At 51.4% G+C, this 22,788-nt stretch overlaps 1 protein-coding gene and 1 long non-coding RNA gene across 3 annotated transcripts in view; one reads left to right on the plus strand and one right to left on the minus strand.

The window, feature by feature from the left end:
* LOC102453712 (indoleamine 2,3-dioxygenase 2) overlaps positions 1-11,617 on the plus strand; it is a 20,109-nt gene extending 8,492 nt beyond the window's left edge. The window contains exons 3-10 of the mRNA XM_006113251.4: positions 1,656-1,775; positions 2,300-2,418; positions 3,219-3,233; positions 4,436-4,535; positions 5,308-5,425; positions 6,209-6,260; positions 9,194-9,342; positions 11,184-11,617. Of these exons, the coding sequence (XP_006113313.1) occupies positions 1,656-1,775; positions 2,300-2,418; positions 3,219-3,233; positions 4,436-4,535; positions 5,308-5,425; positions 6,209-6,260; positions 9,194-9,342; positions 11,184-11,554 (1,044 nt within the window). The 3' untranslated portion in view covers positions 11,555-11,617. The remainder of the gene's footprint in view (positions 1-1,655; positions 1,776-2,299; positions 2,419-3,218; positions 3,234-4,435; positions 4,536-5,307; positions 5,426-6,208; positions 6,261-9,193; positions 9,343-11,183) is intronic.
* LOC142820946 (uncharacterized) overlaps positions 1-22,788 on the minus strand; it is a 165,872-nt gene that overhangs the window by 39,529 nt on the left and 103,555 nt on the right. Inside the window, exon 3 of one of the 2 annotated variants that reach the window (XR_012897975.1) lies at positions 20,017-20,197. The exons of the other annotated variant lie outside the window; for it this stretch is intronic. This is a non-coding gene — a long non-coding RNA (uncharacterized LOC142820946). The remainder of the gene's footprint in view (positions 1-20,016; positions 20,198-22,788) is intronic. 2 annotated transcript variants of the gene reach the window in all.

Raw genomic sequence — 22,788 nt, forward strand, 5'->3', positions numbered from 1 at the left:
TTCAGCTAGGGAGTAACAGCGTTTGGAGCGAATCGCCACAGGACGCGACTCCGCCTCCCTGCACCCAGAGCTGGGCTCAGCGCCGTTCCTCTCCAATTAGCGCTTGGGGATTTTTCAGTCCAGCTGTGAGCGGGAAGAACGACTTCCTGCAAAGCGTCGGGAAACCAGGGGTCTCCAACTCAATGGGCCTTCGGGCCAGGCCCTGTCTTCAGATTCCCCTAGCGAGCTAGTGGGCCCCCTCTGGAAGGGCCTCGAGGGGCCAGGGTCTCCACACGCTTCCCCCTGCGTGTCCCCTGGCCCCGCCTGTCAGCCCTGGGCTATTTAAACCTCGCCCCAGTGGCCCCCACCACCACGGCCGGCTGGGCAGCAGGTCTGGAGCAGCTTCTGGCTGCTGCTGGCACGTCCCTGTGGCCCGGCGCAGAACTGCCACCTCCCAGGCTGGCCTGGCCATGGTGACGCAGAGCGACCGGGCTGCCCTAGGAGCTGGCGATGGAGCAGAGCAGAGGCCGCAATGCTGCTCCACTTCCCCCCGGCTCCCACCGCCGTGAGACGGGCCTGACTCCTGCTGCTGCCCCACGCCAGTCCCCACCGGGAATCCCTGGGGCTGCACCCTTGTGGGGAGGGGGCTTGAGGGAAGCAGTCAGAGCAGGGGCAGAAAGAGGCAGGGTTGGGCTGGGCTTGGGGGAAGGGTGTGGACCCCCCTTCCCAGGGCTGCAGCGATTCACATGCTAGCAGACGTGTGCGTAGCATGGGCCTTGTGGCTGCTTCAGTCGCAGTGGTGGCAGATGGGCGCTATGGGCCCCTTTGAATAGCCGGGCCCCAGTGCAGTTCCCTCCCATCCCCCCCATTGGCAGGCCTGCGTGTGCAGGCTGGATTGGGGATTGCTCAGAAGACCATGAGTTTGAGACCCTGTCGTAAACAGTGGTTCTCAGCCAGGGGTACGTGTAGCCTTGTGGGTATCCGAGGTCTCAGCCCTGGGGGTACATCAGCTTATGGCGAAAGTTGCACAAAAAGCCCTACTGACGTCAGTGCAAACTAACGTTTCACACCAACAAGGACTTGTTTATGCTGCTCTCTACACAAAGCACTGAGCTGGAAGCACAACAGTTATACTGCAATGGATTTATTTTGTAATGATTTGCTAAAACGAGAAAACAAGCAATTTCAGCAATAGCACGCTGGGACTCTCGATTCTGGAAGCAAGTAGAGTTTTAAGCGCGGTGAAACTTGGGGGTACCTAAAAAAACCCAGACTCCCAAAAGAGGAACAGTCAGCAGCCATGGGTCTAAAACCCCCAGGGGGTTACCAAACTGGAAGGCTGCCCAAGAACAGTGCTGTCAGTGAAATAAGACCCGTGAGGTGGAGACACGAGATGGCCGAGCTGAGCCGAGCCGAGGAGCCATTTGTGCTGGAGCTGGCAAGGGTATTTCCAGATGTGTCAGAGCACAGGGCTGGGCAGCAGGATGCCTGGTCCTGTTCTGAGCTCAGACTGACTTTTCTGTGATGCAGGGCAAGTTACTTTGCTTCGGTGCCTCAGTTTACCGCAGGAGACTATCTCCCAAGGGCGTTGGGGGTTGGCCAGGTGCTCTGAGATCTTCAGTGCTGCTCATTCTTACCACTGTCCAATGCCTGACCCACATGTTTCTCCTTGGCAGATGCCCCAGCTGAGCTGTGAGCATCTCAGAGGGCACCGAGAGTTGTACTTGGCCCACCTGGCCCTCAGCTTCATCACGATGGGATTCGTCTGGCAGGAAGGCGAGAAGGAGCCTGTCCAGGTAGATGCTGTGCCAGACGGGTCACTTGCTCTTTGAGGCCAAGCTCACAAAGGCTCTTTCCATACAAATGCCACCAGACGAGGCGGAGCAGCACCGCTCCAAGCCAGCCTTTGCCTGCCGCGGGCTGGGGAGTCCATTCTCAGCTGGGAGCTGCTCACGCTTTGGCTGGTACAAGCTCTGAGCTCACCTGACCTCAGAGAGGACCCCAGGAAAGTGCAGCCCTGGGAACCTTCTTCCCGGAGCCCCAAATAGCAGCAAGCACCCGGCAGCTCCACTTCGAACGCAGGCTGGTGGCCTGAGCTCAGCCCCCTGCTTCCCTGACGGGTTTAACTTTCAGCCGAGCTACCGTGTCTTCCTTGCCACTGACGCCCGCGTTCAGCTCCCTCCTCTTGCAGCGGAGATGAACTCCTGGCGTCCGAGATGGAGGACGCTGCCCCGCGTGCCTGGCTCCCTGCAGACTCAGCCTGGCTACGCGTCACATGCCCACCGGATCATCTGAATGAGCACAAGTTTGTGTCTTCCAGGTGCTGCCGCGGAACCTGGCTGTTCCCTACTGGGAGATCTCGCAGAGGCTCGGGCTGCCTCCCATCCTGGTTCATGCAGATTTTGTGCTAGCCAACTGGAGGAAAAAGAATCTTAATGGGTAAACATGAGAACAATGAAATCTAGGCCTGGACAGACAGGAACTGGGCTGTTACATTGCGCTGTGTCAGAACAGCACAAACGATGCCATTGGTCAGTCTAGCTGGAAGGTGTAAGACCATCCGTGTCCATTTACACTGGAACGCTGACATTTTGATCATCCTTTAAAACTTTCCGGCTGTGTCTACACTGGCCACTTATTCCGGAAAATCAGCTGCTTTTCCGGAATAACTTGCCAGCTGTCTACACTGGCCCCTTGAATTTCCGGAAAAGCACTGACGATCTACTGTAAGAAATCAGCCGCTTTTCCGGAAATACTATGCTGCTCCCGTTTGGGCAAAAGTCCTTTTTCCTGTTCCGGAAAAGGGCCAGTGTAGACAGCACAGTAGTGTTTTCCACAAAAAAGCCCCGATTGCGAAAATGACGATGTAGATGCGCTTTTTCCGGAAATACTTATAACGGACAACTGTTCCGTTTTAAGCATTTCCGGAAAATCATGCCAGTGTAGATGTAGCCTCCCTGTCTGACCCTGTCCTGGGCCTGGCTGGCAGGCTGTATAAATAGTCCTTGCAAAGACCATGTCCGGTTCAGAGGCAGAGTCCAGTCCTTTGCACACCGGGGCCAGTGCACCAGGGAACACCAGGACCAGCTGGGCACTAGCATTAACACCAGTGTCAGGATGAAACCTCATTGTGAGGCGCACACACAGTATCTCTGCTACTCGGGTCCATTTCTGTACTGACACGTTCTTCCTCTTTCCTTTTCTTGCACGCTTGCTGTCAACCCCCGAAACTCCCGCAGGCCTTTGGAAATTGAGTAAGTATCTTATACGCGGATTTCCTTCCTAACTGTGCTAGCTTTGAATCAGGTCAGTCCCTTGCTCCATGCTACCAGGGCTTCTTTTAGTTTAAATCTACCTCCTGCTACATGAGAACAACACAATGGCAGAGCACTTCCCCTGCAACATAATAGCTGCTGGCGGCCTGTGGGTGACCCACATGGCTGTAAATAGCTCCCATCTCTCACACATAGGGATGGATTGTGGGTGCAGCACACTGCTGAGCTCCTCTGGAAATCTTGCCCTCCATGCCCTGCATGCATTGCCCCAATTTGATTAGGGATGTAGAAGTATAACCGTTTAAACGGTTAACCAATAAGCCTGGGCTTATCGGTTACTGTTAACAGTTATACGCAGGCTCCTGCCCTGCTCCTGGGGAGCCAGCTGCCACCCTGTGCCAGCAGTACGGGGGTGGCAGCCAGCTCCCTGGGAACAGGCTGCAGGAGCTGGCTTAAAAGCTGGCTTCCAGTGCGCACCAGCTCCTGGGGAGCTGGCTGCCACTTCGTGCAGTGGGTTCATGTAACCGCTGAGATTTCCAGCAGTTACACAATTACCTGCTTTTTACCATCCCTAGTTCTGATTGGCGGGACTGGCAGTGGGACACACAAACCCACCTGCAATTTGCACAGGGGGCAGGTGCTGACAGCCGCACGGCAGAAGCTTTCCACTCTGAATGACCAAAGACTTGAAAAATTCAAGTTGTTTCTCGGCGGGAGGCATCACTCCCAGAACCTGATGGGGTGGCTGGGGAAGGGAGATAAAGAGGAGGAAAGTGCTTTATAGCCTCACGTTGCTACTAAGGTTCCTTCTAATCTTTTCCATCCATGTGTGGAATATTTTTTTTAATGTGCACCAAGGCATGTGTGAATGTGCACCACCAATAGAAACACAAAGCCTAGCTGTGGGCACTCTGCTAATCAGCAGGGCGGCACTGGAATCTTCCCCTGAACAGCTGCACATGTGCCCAGCTTCCAGGTAACGCTGTGCCCGGCACCAGTGTTTGTGGCGTCCTAGTGCCTGGCCAAACTCGCGCAAGCAACACGTGCGTGGCAGGGGCTGATTCTGATCTGGCTGACGGGGCACGTGAGAGCAGTGCGGGGGAGGGAGCACGAAGGGCTAGTCGCACAGATTCTCGGAAGGAGGCTGTTTTAATCTTGGCCGGCTATGCTCCTCCCTACAGGAATCTGGACACCATCTTTTCCCTGCTGGGAGGAGAGACTTTGAGAGGCTTCATTCTCGTTACGCTCCTTGTGGAGAAGGCAGCAGTGCCTGGGGTCAAGGTACAGTACAACTCAGATGCCCGCCGTGGGCAGTCACCCCTTCGTCCCTACGTGTGCGATGCCAGGGGCAAGTCACTCCGGTCTGCGATCCGTGGAGAGGACGGTTGTCCAAAGGGTCTGTTAAAAAGGCAGGCGGCCCTGCAGCCCACACAATCATACCTGAGCCATGTTCATTAGGAATTAACCCGAGGGGCAAGGAGAAGTGTCGCCTGTTCCAGCCTGGCCCGGTCTGTGGCCTCCAGCCTGGCAAATGGTCGCTCAGGTGGAAGGGGGTGGAGGCGGCTGTTCTCAGAAGACGCAGGCTGCTTTGTGAGCGCTCGCGGCAAGGACCTGGCAGCGAACTTGCCTGGTCGGTCCCCCCACCCCACCCTGCCAGGGACGTTCCTCTCTGTGGTTGTGTATCATGCACGCGTACGGAGGCTTGCCTGGCTGCTGCCACGTCCCCCCTGTGCTGACGATAAACAGCGAATGTCACATTGGGAGCGGTTATCGTGCAGCCTTGTGCAGGGGGCCCTGATGGGCACAGAGCCACTGTCTCCCGGTGCTGTGGTGTGGGAGCCCCTGTCCCAACCTCTGCCGTGTTTCGGGGGGCGGAGCTCACCCTATTGCATGCCGGCAGTCTGCTTAGGGGTCTCTTACCATGGCCCAGTGAGGATGCCCTGGCAACAAGACAAGGCGGGCCGGTCCCAGTGACGGAGGGGGCAGTGCGCCGAGAGGCACCCCATGGGCATGCAACCCCATGGACCACGGCTCTTCCACTGCTCTCTTGCAGGCAGTTGTTCAGGCAGCTAATGCCATCCTGCAGCCTGACACAGAGGCCCTGCACGAGGCCCTGCAAGACCTGGCAAAGGCCATCGGAGAGATGACGGCTGCTTTGAAACAGATGCATGGTAAGAATCACACTTCCCACGCCGAGCTCTGTAGCTCCTGGCCCAAGTGGGAATGCCCCTGGATACGTGAGTGGAAACACCTGTGTGAGCCAGGTGGAAAGAGTCTAGGCAGGGACAGGGCCGCAGGGGTCATGGCCTGGAGAAAATCAGATGCAAGGCAGGTGTTCCCAGGACAGGCAGGGATGGGCCTGCACCTGCCATTCAGCCAGCATCCCGAATAAAAGGAAGTTCTTCACACAGCGCACAGTCAACCTGTGGAACTCCTTGCCTGAGGAGGTTGTGAAGGCTAGGACTATAACAGGGTTTAAAAAAGAGCTAGATAGATTGATGGAGGTTAAGTCCATTAATGGCTATTAGCCAGGATGGGTAAGGAATGGTGTCCCTAGTCTGTTTGTCAGTGGGTGGAGATGGATGGCAGGAGAGAGGTGGTTTGATCATTCCCTGTTCAGTTCACATCCTCTGGGACACCTGGCATTGGCCACTTAATTCCACTGCACCCCCCAGCCCCGTGCTGCAGTAGCACCCAGCACGGGGAGCGCCGTTATGTCGCGCGAACGGTCAGTGCCACCGACAAAGCTCACGGGAGCGGTAAAGGAGCCAGGCGACGTATTGGAGGGCGGCGGCAGCACACAGCGTTCTAGTCTCCTCCATGGCTGTTCGAAAGATTCAGGGTCGTTCCTCAGCTCAGACCGAGAAGGAAGAGATGGGCGATGGGAGGGAGGAGGCAGGCGAAACTAACCGCCTTTGGCTTGGGGTAATGTGGGGCTTCGATTTCTGTTCCAGACTATGTGGATCCGGCAATATTTTATGGTGTGATCCGGATCTTTCTGTCTGGGTAAGTACGAGGGGCTTTTCCCTCTGCAATGGTCCTAGTTCTGGCTTTCTAATTTTAATTTTGTAACAGGTTTCAGTGTTTGTGAGCGTAAAGGCCTGCTGCTTCTGAAATGTATTTCTCTTTTCCATCCGAGCTGACTTTGTCTAGAAGATTGCCAGCCTGGACACACATGCCTTTTTATCTCTCTTCTGTTATAAACTTCACAGGACTGGAGATTACTATACATGTATTTCTGGGAGAGCTAAAAATAACTGAAAGTTTGTTAATAAACCTATTTTCCCTCTTAGATGTGTATAACAGCAGCTTCTGACAGTTAATGTAATGGGGGAGGGCTAGCCTCAGAACCCTAACTGAAACCCAAAAAATGACCTTTCAGTAACATACACATCTAAATATATGAATTCTTCAGAAGCCAGTAGATAACTGCCCTGCCGCGAAAGTATTTCCAGACTCCTGATACCACCCCCGCCCTAACATTCATTCAGAGCTTTTAGCCATTTGTAAACATGCAGTTCATACAGCAAACACTGCCGGGTTTTGATAAGTGATGGAAAAAGCAAGTCAGGTCAGGAAAAACCATGACTGGCCAGTCTCTTGTTTTCCTAAGGACTTGTGTTTTTTGTGGGGGTGGGGGAAATTACATTACATAAAGTTAAAACCTTGCACCCCACTAAAGGAAACAGAACATTTCCTTATTCTCTATCCAGAGGAATCATGCTAAGGAAAGGTCACAAGAATAAAAACCCCACATTTTCAGGACTTGGTGACAGCCACCTCAAATGCTCTCATAACCCAGATGTCTGAGAATGAGGCAGTCATGGTATTTTGTTTGCTTTTAGCAAAACCAAACCCAAGTTTCCCAGCAACAGTGCTGGGGCTCGGAGTGATACTGCTGTAATTCTGTTTTCAGGTGACAGAATGCTTTCCAGTGCCATGGTTTGCTCTGTCGCATAGGCAGGCTTGGTTCTTTATAGGAAAAAAAATAGATAGGTCCCTGCTGCAAGAAATGCAGAAGATTCCAAAGCACGAAGGGCATCTAGGTTTCTAGCTCCTCACTGACAGTCAGGGCCAAGAGCTAATTCGGAGCTGGAGTGCCCTTTGCATCTTCTAATAAGTCCCTTTGCAGACCAGCCTAACAGGCATGACGGTAGGAGATTCACTGCTGAGGCACAGTAAATGTTAGCGCATCGCAATGCTGTAAACTCTGCACTGTAAGTGAAAAGGAGAAATTTAAAGAGATGACCAGGAAGACAGGTTGGTTTCAAAACCATGAAATTGATCGATCAATATTATGCAGCAGCCTAGGAGGCTCCTTGGTGTCCGAGACAATTAAGGAGGCTTTTTAGAGTGACTGCTCTGGAGGCTAATGAGAACTGAGGGTCCGATCCCTACAGATTACTGTGAGAGCTTGCTTCTTGCAATTATGTTCTGTTGATGAGGAACACACACACACACACACACACACACACTTTAAGAAGCCATACCACACACACCCACACCCACACCCACACCCACACCCACACACACTTTAAGAAGCCATACCACACACACACACACACACACACACACCCACACCCACACACACTTTAAGAAGCCATACCACACATCACTTTTAATTCCCAAAGAACTATCCAGGAGCCAAGATGTATCTGGCTAAATGCTTTACCATCCTACAGGTCACTGTCAAAGCAACGAGTAGTCCAGTGGCCCTCCTGAGACTGTCAAAATATTGTTTTATAGAAATCCTGCTTCAATAGAGACCCGTCCTCACACTACACTGTGGTGCTGCCGAGTTTTAGCCTTCTCTTGTGTATTCCAGGCAACCAAGCCTATCAGAGTTGTCCCCATTCTGCAATCAAATGCAATATTCTTAGCTCCCTGTAGCACCATTTCTTGGCATTCTTGATGACAAAGGGCTTAAAATAGGCATTCATGAGCTCTCCAACATCTGGCTATGGACGGTTCTAAATGATAGTTTACAAACAAGCACACAACATGAGCGTCAACACACACACACACACACACACACACACACACATTCTCTCTCTCTCTCTCTCTGGGTATGTCTACACTACCCCGCTAGTTCGAACTAGCGGGGTAATGTAGGCATACCGCAATTGCAAATGAAGCCCGGGATTTGAATTTCCCGGGCTTCATTTGCATAAGCCGGACGCTGCCATTTTTAAATCCCGGCTGGTTCGAACCCCGTGCCGCGTGTAGGAAGCCTAGTTCGAACTACCTAGTTCGTGCCGTGTGTAGCCGCGCGGCACGGGGTTCAAACCAGCCGGGATTTAAAAATGGCGGCACCCGGCTTATGCAAATGAAGCCCGGGAAATTCAAATCCCGGGCTTCATTTGCAATTGCGGTGTGCCTACATTACCCCGCTAGTTCGAACTAGCGGGGTAGTATAGACATACCCTCTCTCTCTCTCCCTCCCTCCCCTGCAGGCAGCACACAGTTCTGGAAAGTGTCCAAGGATGATGCAGCCATCTTTGATGGGTCATCTCCAGGCCTGTACCTGTTTCGCCGGGTGAATGTTTTTGAGAAGGGATGGATGGGTTGTATGTTTATTCTAGAAACAACAAATCAGCCCGGGTGCTGTTGGTTTGGTATTATTCACGCCGCACAACAGACGTGCGTAGCACTTCACAGACAAAAGGCTGCTCCCCAACACAGCAGCTGCCATCTGCATTACACGTGACAAAGACAGGCTGGGGAAGGGGAGCATCAGAGGGAGCTTGTTATTCTATTTACGCGTCTTAGGTCGAGTTTCTTCCGGTGTGATACGTGAACATCAGAGTCCTTCACCTGAAATGAGGGTTCCCATGAGGAGAGGGTGCACAAGTCAGACCTCGGGGGGTTTGCTCCAGCTGGCTGCTGTAAGGGTCAGTATTTGAAGTCTTTCTTCACTCCCGCCTTGCATTCTTGTTAAGGTGGAAAGACAACCCGGCCATGCCCAGAGGGCTGATCTACGAAGGCGTTTCGGAGGAGCCCATGTCGTATTCTGGAGGGAGCGCGGCGCAGAGCTCCGTCCTTCATGCCTTTGATGAGTTGTTAGGAATTCGTCATAGCCAGGAAAGCAGTAAGTCAAACCGGCCTTTGCTCGTTTGTTTAAACAAGGGGCAGTGGCTGTATGTCAGATACACTCCCCAATGGAGACAGCCATGTGCAAACCAGACTCTCCCAAACCCACCTGCTGCTGTGGCAACTGGGAAGACGTTGCCTTAATACACTGGGGGAGGGTGGCTATTAACCCCGGGTTCTGGAGGCCTTGTTCCCACACCCCAAAGAGTCTACTTAGTACCACAATCCAAGCCAGACAGGCCCATCCAGGCTCCGTATGGACAGAGCACCAGCCAGTAACAGCAGCTCACTCACATGTGCACACCTTATCATTAGCCTAACTAGGAACTGAAAGGCTTCCACGTATTTCAAGCAGGTAAAGGGGGGGGAAGGGGTTGGGAGAGTAAAGCTGCCTGGACAATTGCACGACCCGAAGTTCCTGCCCTGTAGAGGTAAACAGGAAGCGTGAAGAACACAGCAGCAGAGGGAAGGGCAGTCTACACATGCTGGAGGTCTGTGCGGCACCTGTTTCAATCACATGCGAACCCCGTCCCTGCACCAGCTTCTGTGCCTCTGCGGCAGGCTAGCAAATTCACACCAGGTGTAACCCCCCCTTGCAGAGCACCCTCCAGGTCCAACGCCCCACCTAAGCGGGGTTTCCGCCCTGCATCGGTCTTGGGCTGAATTGCACCCACGGGACCTGAACCTCTCACTTTCTTACCAAATGAGGACGTGCTATTTGAATGTGCTGATACCTGATCCACAAGCGGACAAATATGCTCACGCTGGAAGCCGCAATTTGCATTGATCTGTTTTTTAAACGCACTTGCATGTTTTTAAGTCACTTTATTATTTTTCCCCAGTTACACAGATTTACCTTGAAAGAATATCACTCGGTGGGGACATGTAGCACTAGACTCTTGAAGAGAGACCATATTACATCAGGAAGCTAGTGCCTTGTGTAATTCGAGGGAGTTGTAACAGGGGCAATACGTGGCTACAGCAAGGTGCACGGATTCCGAGCTTCCGGGGCCCAAAAAGAGCAGTTGCCTGTGATGCCCCTCTTAGGATACAGAGCTAGACACCGTCACTACAACCCTCGAGGGCAGATGCAGTCACAGCCCTGCTCTACGCTAGGACCCTATTCTGAAATAACCACCCCCACGGGCGAATTTACAAGCGGAGCGTCCACACTCCCAAGCTGCGGAATTCGAACTCTGCCCGCCTGCTGCTCACCAGGAGTAAAGCTCATTCCAAAATAGCCATTTCGAAATCGCCTTGGCCTGGATGTGCCGGTGCTGCTGCACTGAGTGTATCGGCCTCCTGCAGCTCCCCAGAATGCTTCCTGGGCCTCAACGTTGGAGGCAGCGCGTCCACATTGACGGCGCCTGCTCAGACTCATGTCGATGCTTCCCCACAGTTAGTGTTAAATCAGGAGTCCCTAGGCTGAATTCAGTCATTTGGAAATCGTTTCCTAGTGTAGACATGGCCTCAGGTGCTAGAGTCCCTACCAAGAGGCAATGAAGGGCAATTCTGTGTGCACCAGGGAACAGGGACTTGTTTTCCATGCTTGGGATCTGCAGGCAAATCTGCCTTAGGGCTGGATGGGTCCCAGCCCTTGTCCCTCATTGCTCCATGTCACAGCTGGCTCTCTCTGCCCTCACAGGTCAGCAAAGGCTTGGCGAGCAGGCTGAGACGTGCTGGCAGGGTATCTGGGGGAAAGCGGGGAGCACTCCAGAATGAATCAGAGCTGGTTCGAGGTTATGCGAGTGTAGCTGCTCCCTGGGAATTGTCCAGATTCCTTTATCAATTCGTTGCTCCCCCTGCCATTTCACTTCTTCCCTTGTGGCTCTTTCGCAGCTGCCTTTCTGCACAGGATGAGGGGCTACATGCCACCCCGCCACCGGGCCTTCATCGAAGAAATCCAGTCTGCCCCTTCGCTGAAGCAGCACGTCCTGTCCTCTGGAAACGAAAAGCTGCGTTCAGCCTACAACCGATGTGTGTCTGCCCTGACAGACTTGAGAACCTACCACGTTACCATCGTCACCAAGTACATCATCACCGCCGCGGCTAATGCCAAGGCCCGGAAGGGAACACTGAGCCACGGGGCAGGCACCCTTCAGATGAACCCCCCGTCATCGTTAGAAGGGAGGGGGACTGGTGGCTCAGGCATCCTGAGCTTCTTAAAGAGTGTCCGGGGTACAACGAGAGCAGGGCTCATACATGAGTAAGGGGAGCTGTGCCGCAGCAGTTTGACAAGGGGGAGAAGAGAGCGCTCGTTTAACACCAAAGAACGCTTTGTGTGATAATTGCGTGTAGCGCGTGTGCCAGGGCCTGGCTGGGTTGCCCTAGTTGAAAGGTTCACTGTAGGTAGAATATTCCCTGCCCCATGTATATGAACACTCGGTCGTGGAACGCTAGAACTGGAAGGACCCTCGAGAGGTCACCAAGTCCAATCCCCTGCCCTCATGGCAGGACCAATCTTGGGAATAAGCTAATGCCGGGAAGAAAAGCGCTGTAATCAGACACATGGGCGATGTCTATGTGGGGAGAAAAGGCCTGCAGCAGGACAGGGAAGATGACTGAGCCTCAGGGGGCTAAAAATCACAGTACAGACTTTTGGGTGCTCTGAATGTCGACACAGCAATTTTTAGCCCCGCAAGCCTGATCAGCTGGGCTGGCCGTGGGTTTTTCCTCCCGGTGTGGACGTACCCTTTGCTTCACCATCATGCAGGCAGCCAGGAAAGTCCCAAGGTCAGCAATCCCTTCCAGGGGGATTCTTTGTGACGTGAGTCATGTGTGGCCCGAGGCGGCTGCTGGTGGGGACAAGAGAGGCAGGCACTGGCTGTGGGACGGAAGTTCAGGCCCCCCGTTTAGGAGTTTGCACACCCGAGTGAGGGATCCAAGTATTAGGGCCCAGTTCTGAGAAACAAGGGCCGGTTTCCAAAGCAGCATTCACCTTGGATGTTTTCTGACTGCTAAAAACTAGCAAGTACCTGAGCAGCTTGGGAGCTTTCCTGCTCACTGCCGTGGGGCTTTCGGGCTGCCAGCAACATCACATTCTGCACCACGGCTCTGCTGCGATAGCACTGTGCTAAGAATGAAACCTGACCCATGTCCTACTTGGCTGGGGGGAAGCCAGTCTGGACTGCGTGGCTCAGAAGAATATAGGAAGCATCTCTGGCCTTAAACTCTATGGGCTGCGTCTAGACTGGCAAGTTTTTCCGCAAAAGCAGCTGCTTTTGTGGAAAAACGTGCCAGCTGTCTACACTGGCCGCTGGAATTTGCACAAGAACACTGACGATCTCATGTAAGATTGTCAGTGTTCTTGCGCAAGTACTATGCTGCTCCCGCTCGGGAAAAAGCCCTCTTGCGCAAATGTATTTGTGCAAGAGGGCCAGTGTAGACAGCTAAAAACTGATTTGTGCAAAAAAGCCCCGATGGCAAAAATGGCGATCGGTGCTTTCTTGTGCAAAACTGTGTCTAGATTGGCACGGACGCTTTTCCACAAAAAGTGCTTTTGCGGAAAAGCGTCCGTGCCAATCTAGACGTTCTTTTCCGCAAATGCTTTTAACGGAAAAACTTTTCCATTAAAAGCATTTGTGGAAAATCCTGCCAGTCTAGATGTAGCCTATGAGTCTCTAAATTCCTCCACATTTCGTTGTAGCACAGATAAATGTTACCCGACTGTCTGTTAAAGGGAACGGAGTATCAGGGTTTATAAATAGCCTACGTTACGGCGCAAAGGCCCAGAAAGAAGCATTTCTCGGTAGTTCATGACTCTCTGGGTACGATCAGCCAACAGGAGCCTGCTTTGGTGCAGCTGGGGGAAGCACACATCCTGCTGGTGTGTTTGGTGCCCATGAAGTAACTGAGAAGCCCAACTCTGCGGCCAGAGGAGAGGGTCCTCAGTTCTCCTTGATCAAAGAGCCCGGCTAGTCTCTGGAGTCCTCAGGGGCCTTGCTTTCTCCATAAAACGGGAGCAGAGAAACCTTCTCCTCTTGGTCTCCCATCGAATCTGTGTCTCAGCAATAAATCCCTGGGGTCAAGGCCCACAGCATGCTGCTGACAATCTGCACAGCCTGTAAGTATCACCGCTTCAGGGGGAGGGGCACCTCACAATGCGGCTCCGGGTCATGTTCAGAGCTCGGCAGGACCAGCCCAGCTTCACCGGTGATTAATCAGCCCTGCCCAGTCAGTCAGCTTCTTGCATGGAGCCCTGAGACACTGACTGGGCAGCCGCCCTGCAGCTCAGAGGGAACACTGTGCAGGACTTGTCCAGAAACCAAGTAGGGAAAGGCATTTTGTTGGACGGAAATCAGTCATCTAAGCGTGGAAGTGTGCAAAGCCGGGGCCTGACTTCTCATAAACTCACCTACAGTCCTCAGAAAAGGGCGAAACAGCAGCCAAAGGGGTTCCTATTGGTACCTGGTTATTGTAACTTGCCAGCACGTGCCTTGCACATCACAACCCAGTGCTGTTCACCTCCATCTCCGTTTATTCCACTTGGAACGTAAACAGACAGTAACTCCCTTTGGAATCGGTTCTCTGGTGTCTTGCCCCAAGTACCAGCCAGTGATGTTGAACAAACCAGTCCCAGAACTGACCCTGGGGCACTCTGCTTGATACTCCCCGATGCTGCCAGGAATGTGGGAGCCCCAGAATAGATTTCAGATGTAAAATATAAATCAGAACAGATTTGTGACAAGTCGTTGCAAGGGGTGGGGAGGGAGCACTGAAATTGTGACACATTTAGTCAGTTTTGAAACAAGAGATATTTCCCACTTTATAGGTGGTTGTCCTAGCTACAGCCATCTTCATTATAAACAGCGCAGAGACAGCAATGGGTTTTGATAGGAGATAGGGACCAGTCCTTTTGGAAACAGCTCTAAATAACTCTCCTGTTGTCAGGGAGATTTCCAGGAACCTAAACAAAAATTTAAACTACGATTTTATTAAATTCCATTTTCCCTCATATCCTTTTTAAAGTTTTATGATCAGCTCCATGCCTTGGCAAGGGAACTCTTCAAAGTACAAGCAGTGTGCAGAGAATTTCCATTAAATGCAGCGTCTCTTGCAGGTCAGGTCTCTGCTTCTCAGGAGTCGCTGTGCACGCGGCGAAAAGACTCCCATGTCCAACACACACTTTATAAGGAAATGAAAAGGGTTTTCGCTCCATGGATCAATAGGCAAAGAGATGCCCACTTATTCTTTTGTGGTGGGGGTTCAGATTTACGGGCATGCATGCCGGAGTTAGGAGAAAATGGCAAAAATGAGGACAGGTCTCTTTGGGGGCATTTTAATTTAGCTGAGAAGTGAGGGATTTCCCCCTATTTCCCTGTTCGAAGACAGGTTGCACCTCTCTACACCCGGATTCTCTGGTCCAGCAACACCCCGGATGCTCCAGGATCAGAGAGTCGTGGTGTGGGGGTGGGAGCCCTGAGCACAGCGGGAGGGAAGGGGGAACCACTCAGGTCCCAAGGGTGTTGGACCAGGGAGGGCACTTCCTCACTTTGTTTTGAAACTCTTGGAAGATATTGCACCTACGTGTATTCTGCACAGATGTGCTGTTTACATTATTTCCAGAAGAAGGCTATTGTAGCGCCGCAGGGTTCGTTTTACACTCATTGCCACTAATAAGGAAATCCAGTGTAATTGCTAAAGTAAGTCGTCTAGTTTAGCACCTGCTTTCAAGGGATATTAACAAAGCCTCATCAAGGACAATGGAGATGGAAGGCATCAATCCCAGTGGAAGATAGTTCCCTACTGTACGTAGCCTAGTGCTTTGTTCAGGCTAGAGTAGCCTTTTTTGATGGATTGTATCGGTTCTGTTTCTCAGTAAAGCTGTAAGTCGGGCAATCAGTTTGTCTAAGGTCAGGTCTACACTAAAGGCAAGACACACAACTCTACATAAGTTAATTACGTAGCTGGAGTCAATGTATCTTGTTTCGTGTTTCCCACCATCCCCACAGTGGGAGGCCGAGAGCAAACACTCCCTTTGGCTTTCCTTCCTCCTCGCAGGAGCAGGAGTACTGGCAGATAGCAGGAGTGCCCTCTGAATTCAGTTTAGTGAGTCTTAATTAGACATGCTAAATCAAACTCTAGAAGATCAACTGCGGCAGCGGCGATCTTCTGTTTAGTATAGACAAGGCCTAAGTAAATTATTCACAACTAGCTACAACTTTGTTGGTACTTCACTTCATTTACAAGTAACCAAATACAGCTTCGTTGAAACTTAATTTCATTTACAGGTTTGGGACCCATCACAAAGGTCTGAATAACGACATAACCTGGCTAGCACACGACCTTCCACATCCTAACGACTTAACCAACCAAACAATGGGTACTTAAGAACAATTTGCACCGTCTCTATCAGCTTCAAGTAACATGAACACTCTAATTCACTATTTTTCTCCCTTCCTTCTTTCCCCCCGCCCATCCCCTATTTATTTTGGAACTGGACTTTTAATGCTCCATTCATCTGAAGAAGTGGGTTGTACCCACGAAAGCTCATGATACTATCACCATGTTTTGTTAGTCTTTAAGGTGTTGCTAGACTATTAGTTGTTTTTTATGGCCTAAGTAAATTACGCCCAACTAGCTACTTCCGAGATAAAAAGCAGATATCAAACCAATGCAAACAGCTATATTAGAGATTTATCACCTTCCTCGTCATTCAGCAACAACCAACGGGTAAGTCAGTTGGGCCAGCACCAGAGGCAGCTTCAAAACAGCATTTCCCATCCTATTCTTCTAAGTTCTTCGCTGTTTCATGCTGCAAATCTGCTGCAGAGATAACTGCGGCACTTCCTGCTGCCCCAGGTCCTCTGTGCAAATAGAACGTAGCAGCCTTTTCCCATTCAGTCACCAGATGGCAGCCGTAGCTTTTTGTTTTTAAGCAGCGGGGGGAAAAGCGACTTGATTCCAAGCCGTGCAAATGGGCTTCAGCAAACAGGGATTATTCATGGCACAAATTTTAAAATGATCAGAAAGTAAATTAAAGCATTTCCTATGTAGCTATATTACACTCTTTCTCTCACACACACTCCAAAGGAACAGCTAGGTCGGCGAGATCTTCCGGGCTTGCGTTCCGATTAACGAGGGCAAGGTCTCGCCAAAGAACAACATTCCTCCATGGCAAAGGTGAGCCACCCCCAATGTCAAGTCAAATCTTCCAGACTAGCCCCTGTAATTTGTGCTGGTCCCAGCAACATGCCCGTCTGAAGACAGATTTTCTTGTGGACCCGCATTCCGCTATGTGCTGCGGATAGACAATTTTATCTAGCGAATTACCTACTCCAAGTCTGTGTAAATAGACGTTACATCTGCAACTGAGCCATAATTACTCACAGCCTTCGCCTGCTTGCAAACACTGTAATTATTCAGCCACTAGAATTATGTTCAAGTCTCTCAAAATTGTCCTGGAAGAGGAAGCAGTGGCTGGTGACAGAGATGAGAAATGAGTAGACCATGTAGGAAGAAGCGAAAACAATTGACTAGTTGTCAGGGAGTCTGGTATTAGTTTAAAAATGGGCCATTAGGCACCTGAATGCACTTACACCCTCCCCCAGTCGGCACTGCGTTGATTAAATAAGCATTAAGACCATGGCAGGATCACCACAAACCCTCCAGTTATCCTGATCACACATGGGTAAGGCAGAAGCTCAGCATGTGTATCATTTCACCCGGATGGATGCCTTCCTCCTTGTTCTATCTTCTGCCCCTGGGACATTCTGTACCACTTCAGCCTGTGAACTAGGCGGTCGCTTAGGGCGCCAAGTTAAATGGGGCGTCAAATGGTGGCGCAATGTCATGGAGGGGTTTGGAGGCGGGGGCGCCGATCGCATGGTTCGCCTAGGGCGCCAGTTGCTGGCAGCTCGTCTAGGGCCGCCCCCGCCTGTAGGTCTCCTGCTGGTTTAGAACTCAGCTGATTTCCCCTTTGGAACCAAACTCCTGACAGGCGGTCGCAGCGTCAGTAAGCAGAATATTCTAATATCTGCCGGAAGAGCTAGGATGACCAGATTCAGCAGGCAGCTTCCTCCGATCAGAACTTAAAGCAAGGTCAGGGTTTGGCTGGGCCAGGAACATGGGATGTGTGTGGAATGGGATTGCTTCTCGTACAGACACATGGAAAAGGGATAGAATCACCAGGCAGAATCGCCTCATCTAGGACACCCTCCCGCCCAGCACCCTTCAGGGACGGCCACCCCACTCAAGAGGGAGATCTTGGAATCGTTGTGGATATTTCTCAGAAAACAGCCACTCGATGTGCAGTGGCCGTCAAAAAAGCAAACAGAATGTTGGGAAGCATTAAAAAGGGATAGAGATAAGAAGGCAGAAAATATAATATTGCCTCTCTATAAATCCAGTGCATGCAGATGTGGCTGCCACAGCTCAGAGACATATTTTGGAACTAGAAAAGATAGAGGAAAGGGCAATAAAAATGATGAGGGGTATGGAACAGTCTCCAAGGGAGGCTCGATTAATAAAACTGGGACTTTTCAGACTGGAGAGCGATGACTAAGTGGAATATAAAATCCATGAGTCTTCATGATTTTATAGTCAGCAGGTGTATAAAATCACGAGTAGTGTGAAGAAAGTAAATCATAAAGTGTTATTTCCTCCTTCTCATAACACAAGAACCAGGAGTCACCCAGTGAAATTAACGGGCTGCAGGTTTAAAACAAACACAAGGAAACACCTCTTCACACAACGCACACTCGACCGGTGGAACTGCTTGTCAGCGGATGTTCAAGGCCACGATACCAGCAGTGCTCAAAAAGAGCTAGCTAGATTCATGGAGGTTCGGTCCATCAGTGGCTCAGCCAGGATGGGCAGGGATGGTGTCGCTAGCCTCTGTTTGCCAGACAGCTGGGCAGGGTACCAGAGAGGGATCACTTGAGCTGTTCACTGCCTCTGGGGCATCTGGCCTTGGTCACTTTTGGAGGAGAAGCTACTGGGCTAGATGGACAATGGGGCTGCCCCAGAGTGGCCGTTCTTACCTTCTCAGCAGGGACTTTGCCAGTAATTCAGTAGAGCCAGGGTTTCACTCATGCGCCTAAATTTGTCCCATGAACATCCTTGGGGCCGAGCTTACGTTGTTAAAGAATTTCTGACCCAACCTTCTCTATTGTGCCAGATGCTAGGAGCTCTGTTCTCAGAGCTGCTGAGCGCCCCCAACAGCCCACTGATCAGCACTGTTAGAAGACGTTCAGGGCATCAGTGCCTCGTTTTATTGACCCAGCACTTGCTGGCATTGCCACCCAAGGTGTGCGTCACTCTCCCTCCCCGTCAATTTCCCCAGGTTGCGGCAGCTTTGGCAGGGCCACCTCTCCTGTAGAGTCAGGTCCTTTGAAATTGAGGGCAACCCAATTCCCAGCTCGCAGCAGCCTGAATCATTAAAGCTCCTTGGTGCATTTCGTTTGGAGCCTTCTTTTGCCTTAAAGCGGTGGCTTAGGAAAAGATGTCGCCAGTATACAGCCTACAGAGATGTGTCAGCTGCTTTACATCTTTATCTGCCAAACCTCATTCAGCTAGATCTCGGGCTGAGAAGAGCGGCTGCCTGTGTTATGCAGGACATATTTCATACTGACGATTGTCTTGGTCTATTAGATTTCAGTTCCTTTTGGGAAAACAGCAGGAACTACAGCAAAAAAAAAAAAAAAAAAAATCCCACTCCAGCTAAATGAAAAAAATCACAATAAGTATTCTAAGGGCGCTGGCGCAGACTGGCACTGCAAGCAAGATACATGGGGCTGTCAGCCTCACCCACATGTCCTGCAAAATATTGGAACCAACAGCTGATTAAACAGCAACAACAGAGTCAGGACAGAATCCCAAGTCTGTGGTGCTGTTGAATGTGTTCACTGGCGTTAGAACCCTGCAAATCCGCGGAGATCTGCTTTAAAGCCACGGACGTGGATGTGGATTTCCACCGCTTATTTTTGTGGGTGCAGGTATTTGTAAAAGCTGTAGAAACCATTTTCATATTTAGCTAGAAGCCATCTTGTATCTCAAAAACCATTTCAGCTTTTCTCTCAAGCACGTAGACCAGAGTGAACTTTCTGTCACCCCGTGAGAAGAGGCCTACAGGATGGGCTATGGGTACGTGTTAATTGGGCTGGTTGGGACAGGAGATGTACTCCCTCGCACCTGTCCGCCATCTTGTTGATAAGGCTTTGTTCTTCCAAGTTTAATTGAGGATTTCTGTAATTGGATGCCCTGACATCAGACTGTTTGGCTAAGGGTATAAAGATACTAGGATTGATTGTATTAGCAGCTTTACTGGGCCCGGCTCTGCTGTGACCACGTTTGGCTCATGTCTGGGACCTACAATGACAGGACGGCCTATGCCAAAAAAATGGTGCAGTGACCCCTCTTGCGTATGGTTTGTACTGGAGACCAATGGCACCGTGGAAAGGTGATTTATCAGATGGAGAGCACCACCCAACCGGCTCTTCGGAGCTGGGCTATCTTGCAGCCAGTGAAATCTCAGATACAAAAATAACGTAAAACAAGACATTGTGGCTGATGTGTCACCGTTACAGCTGCTGGAGAAAGAAGGGAATGAGAGACGACAAGTTAGTGGGTGTTTGGAATAAAAATTACTACATGCAGGGAAAAACAACCAGAGCTAGAAGTCAGCCAGAGGTTAGCGAAGGTCTGTTCCCTTTTAGCGCATGCAGCCACTTACCCTCCAAGGTGATGTAAGTTGCTTGGAATCTTCGTATCCTTCATTTCCCAGGACCTGGCGCTAAACTCTCAGCGAACAATAGTCAGCAGCGATAGGACGTTCTGCTGGCAGCTCACGTTTTACAGGATTCCGGGGAACAGGAAGTGCCGCTTTCCCACAAGTGCAGAGATGAACTTAATGCCTAACAGTGAACAGGACTGTGTTTGCATCCTCACTGCTGGAAAATGCAAACCTGGTGGAAGCAAGAGATTTTGCCCCCTGTATTTTCTCCTCCAGTGGGCCGTGTTTAAATAAACGATAGGATTCCTGGTTAGAAACATGGTTGCATGTTCTAGAGCTGGCCAGTGGGGTTTGGGCTATGGGGCCAGGACATCAGAGATTAGGCCTCAGCTGGAGTGCTGTGTCCAGATCTGGGTACCACAGTTAAGGACAGATGTGGAGAAATTGGAGAAAGTCCAAAGAAGAGCAACTAAAATGACTGAAGGTCTAGAAAGCCCTAAGAGGCAACGTGGGAACATTTGTTTAGTTTGGGAAAGAGAAGACAGGGAGGGGACGTGAGAGCAGCTTTCAAGTACCTAAAAGGGTGTTACAAGGAGGAGGAAGAAAAATTGTTCTCCTGGCCCTCTGATGATAGGACAAGAAGCAATGGGCTCAAGCTGCAGCAAGGGAGGTTTAGGTTGGACAGTAGGAAGAACTTAAACAGTGGACTAAATTCCCTAGTGGGTTGTGGAATCCCCATCACTGGAGATATGGGAGAGCAGGTTGGACAGACACCAGTCAGGGATGGTCTAGACAGTGCTGGCTCCTGCCGCGAGGGCAGGGGACAGGACTCGATGCTTCTCGAGGTCCCTTCCAGTCGTAGGGTTCTGTGAGCTCTGTGTTCCACCTGTGTCCCAGCCCCCTGCAGCTGGGGAAGAGTAGACGAGGGGTGCATCTCTCCCGAGCTCCCTGGAACTCCCCCTGCAGGTGTCAGGGCAGTGGCACAGGCGCAATTTTTGGAGTTTGGGTGCTGAGCTGCACCCATCTGTGCCCCTCACCGCCCCAGCCAGCACCTGGGACCTCGCGTGTGGGGCCAGCAGCCAGGACCCCGGGCCTGGTAACTGGGTGGGACCCTGCATGTGGGGATGGTGGCGGGGCCAGCAGCTGATTGGGACCCAGGACTGGTGACCAAGACTCTTTACTTGGGGATGGCAACAGAGCAGGACCCGGGGCAGGGAGCAGTGGGGTCGGCAGCCGGAACCCTGGGCGCAAGAGGAATGTGACTGGGATGCCCAAAACCTGGGGGGAGAGCCGCAACCCTCCCCCGACCCACACACCTTTGCTTCCTGTGCCTACGTGTCAGTGTGGAGCCAAGTGCAGAAACCCCACTCCCAGCCATCACAGAGACCACAGCAAGCTATGCTCGACGGGCGCTTTGCTGTCCCCACCACCAGCCCACGGCCCCTCTGCAGCAGGCCACAGCAGCCGCTCAATAGTTTACAATAAGCCTGGCAATTTCCGGGTTTACCCGTACGTACCGCAGGGTGGACGTATTCCGAGCCGGGAAGTGAAGAAACACCCTGACTTAGATGGCACTCTCGTGCCGTTGGTTCTGTTTTTAGAGAGGGGTGATGGTCCACAGCCAGGACTCCCAGGGGCTGGGGTAATACACGGAACCCCAGAGATCCCAAAGAGCGTGCATGGATAGTCGACACTGATGTCAATAACTACGTTATCGGTTTACCTGTGCACCGTAGTAATGGTACAACGCCGTGGTAATGGTTTTAGAACAGTCTCAGCTTTCTTCCGAAACTTACAACCACTGCAGCAGGATTTCAACTAAATCCGTTGGCAGGCTCCGTTCTCTGGCACCCAAGCAGATGTGACGCCAGTTCTAGGTTCGCAGCCAGGGCTGGCTCTGCCTGTCTCCAGACACTCCCTGACGCCACACAGATTTCGTGACACACCCGGGCTCTGTAGGGTGTGCCTCTCTGGCGGGATCAGAGAAGGGGCCTCTCCAAACCCTCTGTATTATTTCTCTGATTGCTCCCGCAGGAAACAAGCCTTTCTCCAGGAGCAAAATTCTCCCACCCCACACAATAGTGTGGGCATCTCACCCCAGCTAAACAATGAGCCATTGTTTGAGCACTTTAGCTACATGACATCTGTGATACTTGAGTTCAGTTTAATGAAGGGAGAGTGGGCGGCTAACTGGAAATTATTTATCTAAGCCTTGGAAGGCCTTTTCCGTCCTGAGCTAGCGTTTCACTCATCATCTGGACTGCCCACGTTTTACTCCTGCCGTTCAGGGAAAACTCCAGATGTGCAGCAGCCCTAAAGCCTGTTTGTAAGGCTAGTTATTCAAAACTAGTAGCCACCACCATTAGCTAGGGAGGGCTCTTTCAGACAGCCCTCTAGATTCTAGGTGGTAAATTCACAGCAGGACCAATGTCAGACTGGTTACTTAAAAACAGAGCCACCCCACAATCACCTCCACTAATCGAGTGTCTCATGCTGGGCTCTGTCTCTAAATCCACTCTGTCTGCACTCGATGCAAGACCAGGCAAGCTGCAGGAGAGACAGAGGAATGACTTGCGTTTTCACCATTAGCCAAGGACTCGCAACTGAGCTATTTTCATTCAGGCAAAAATGGAATATTTGCAGTTTTTAACTTCTACAAGAGGAAAGAATCGCTACCTCCACAGACAGCAGCCCGGAAGCCTAGGGGGTAAGTTACAGAACGAGCTAGTGTGGCAAGGAATGAAAACAACGCCTGTTCCTCATCGGATGCAC

The sequence above is a fragment of the Pelodiscus sinensis genome, chromosome 28 (genome assembly GCF_049634645.1).
Source record: "Pelodiscus sinensis isolate JC-2024 chromosome 28, ASM4963464v1, whole genome shotgun sequence".
Taxonomy (NCBI): domain Eukaryota; kingdom Metazoa; phylum Chordata; order Testudines; family Trionychidae; genus Pelodiscus; species Pelodiscus sinensis.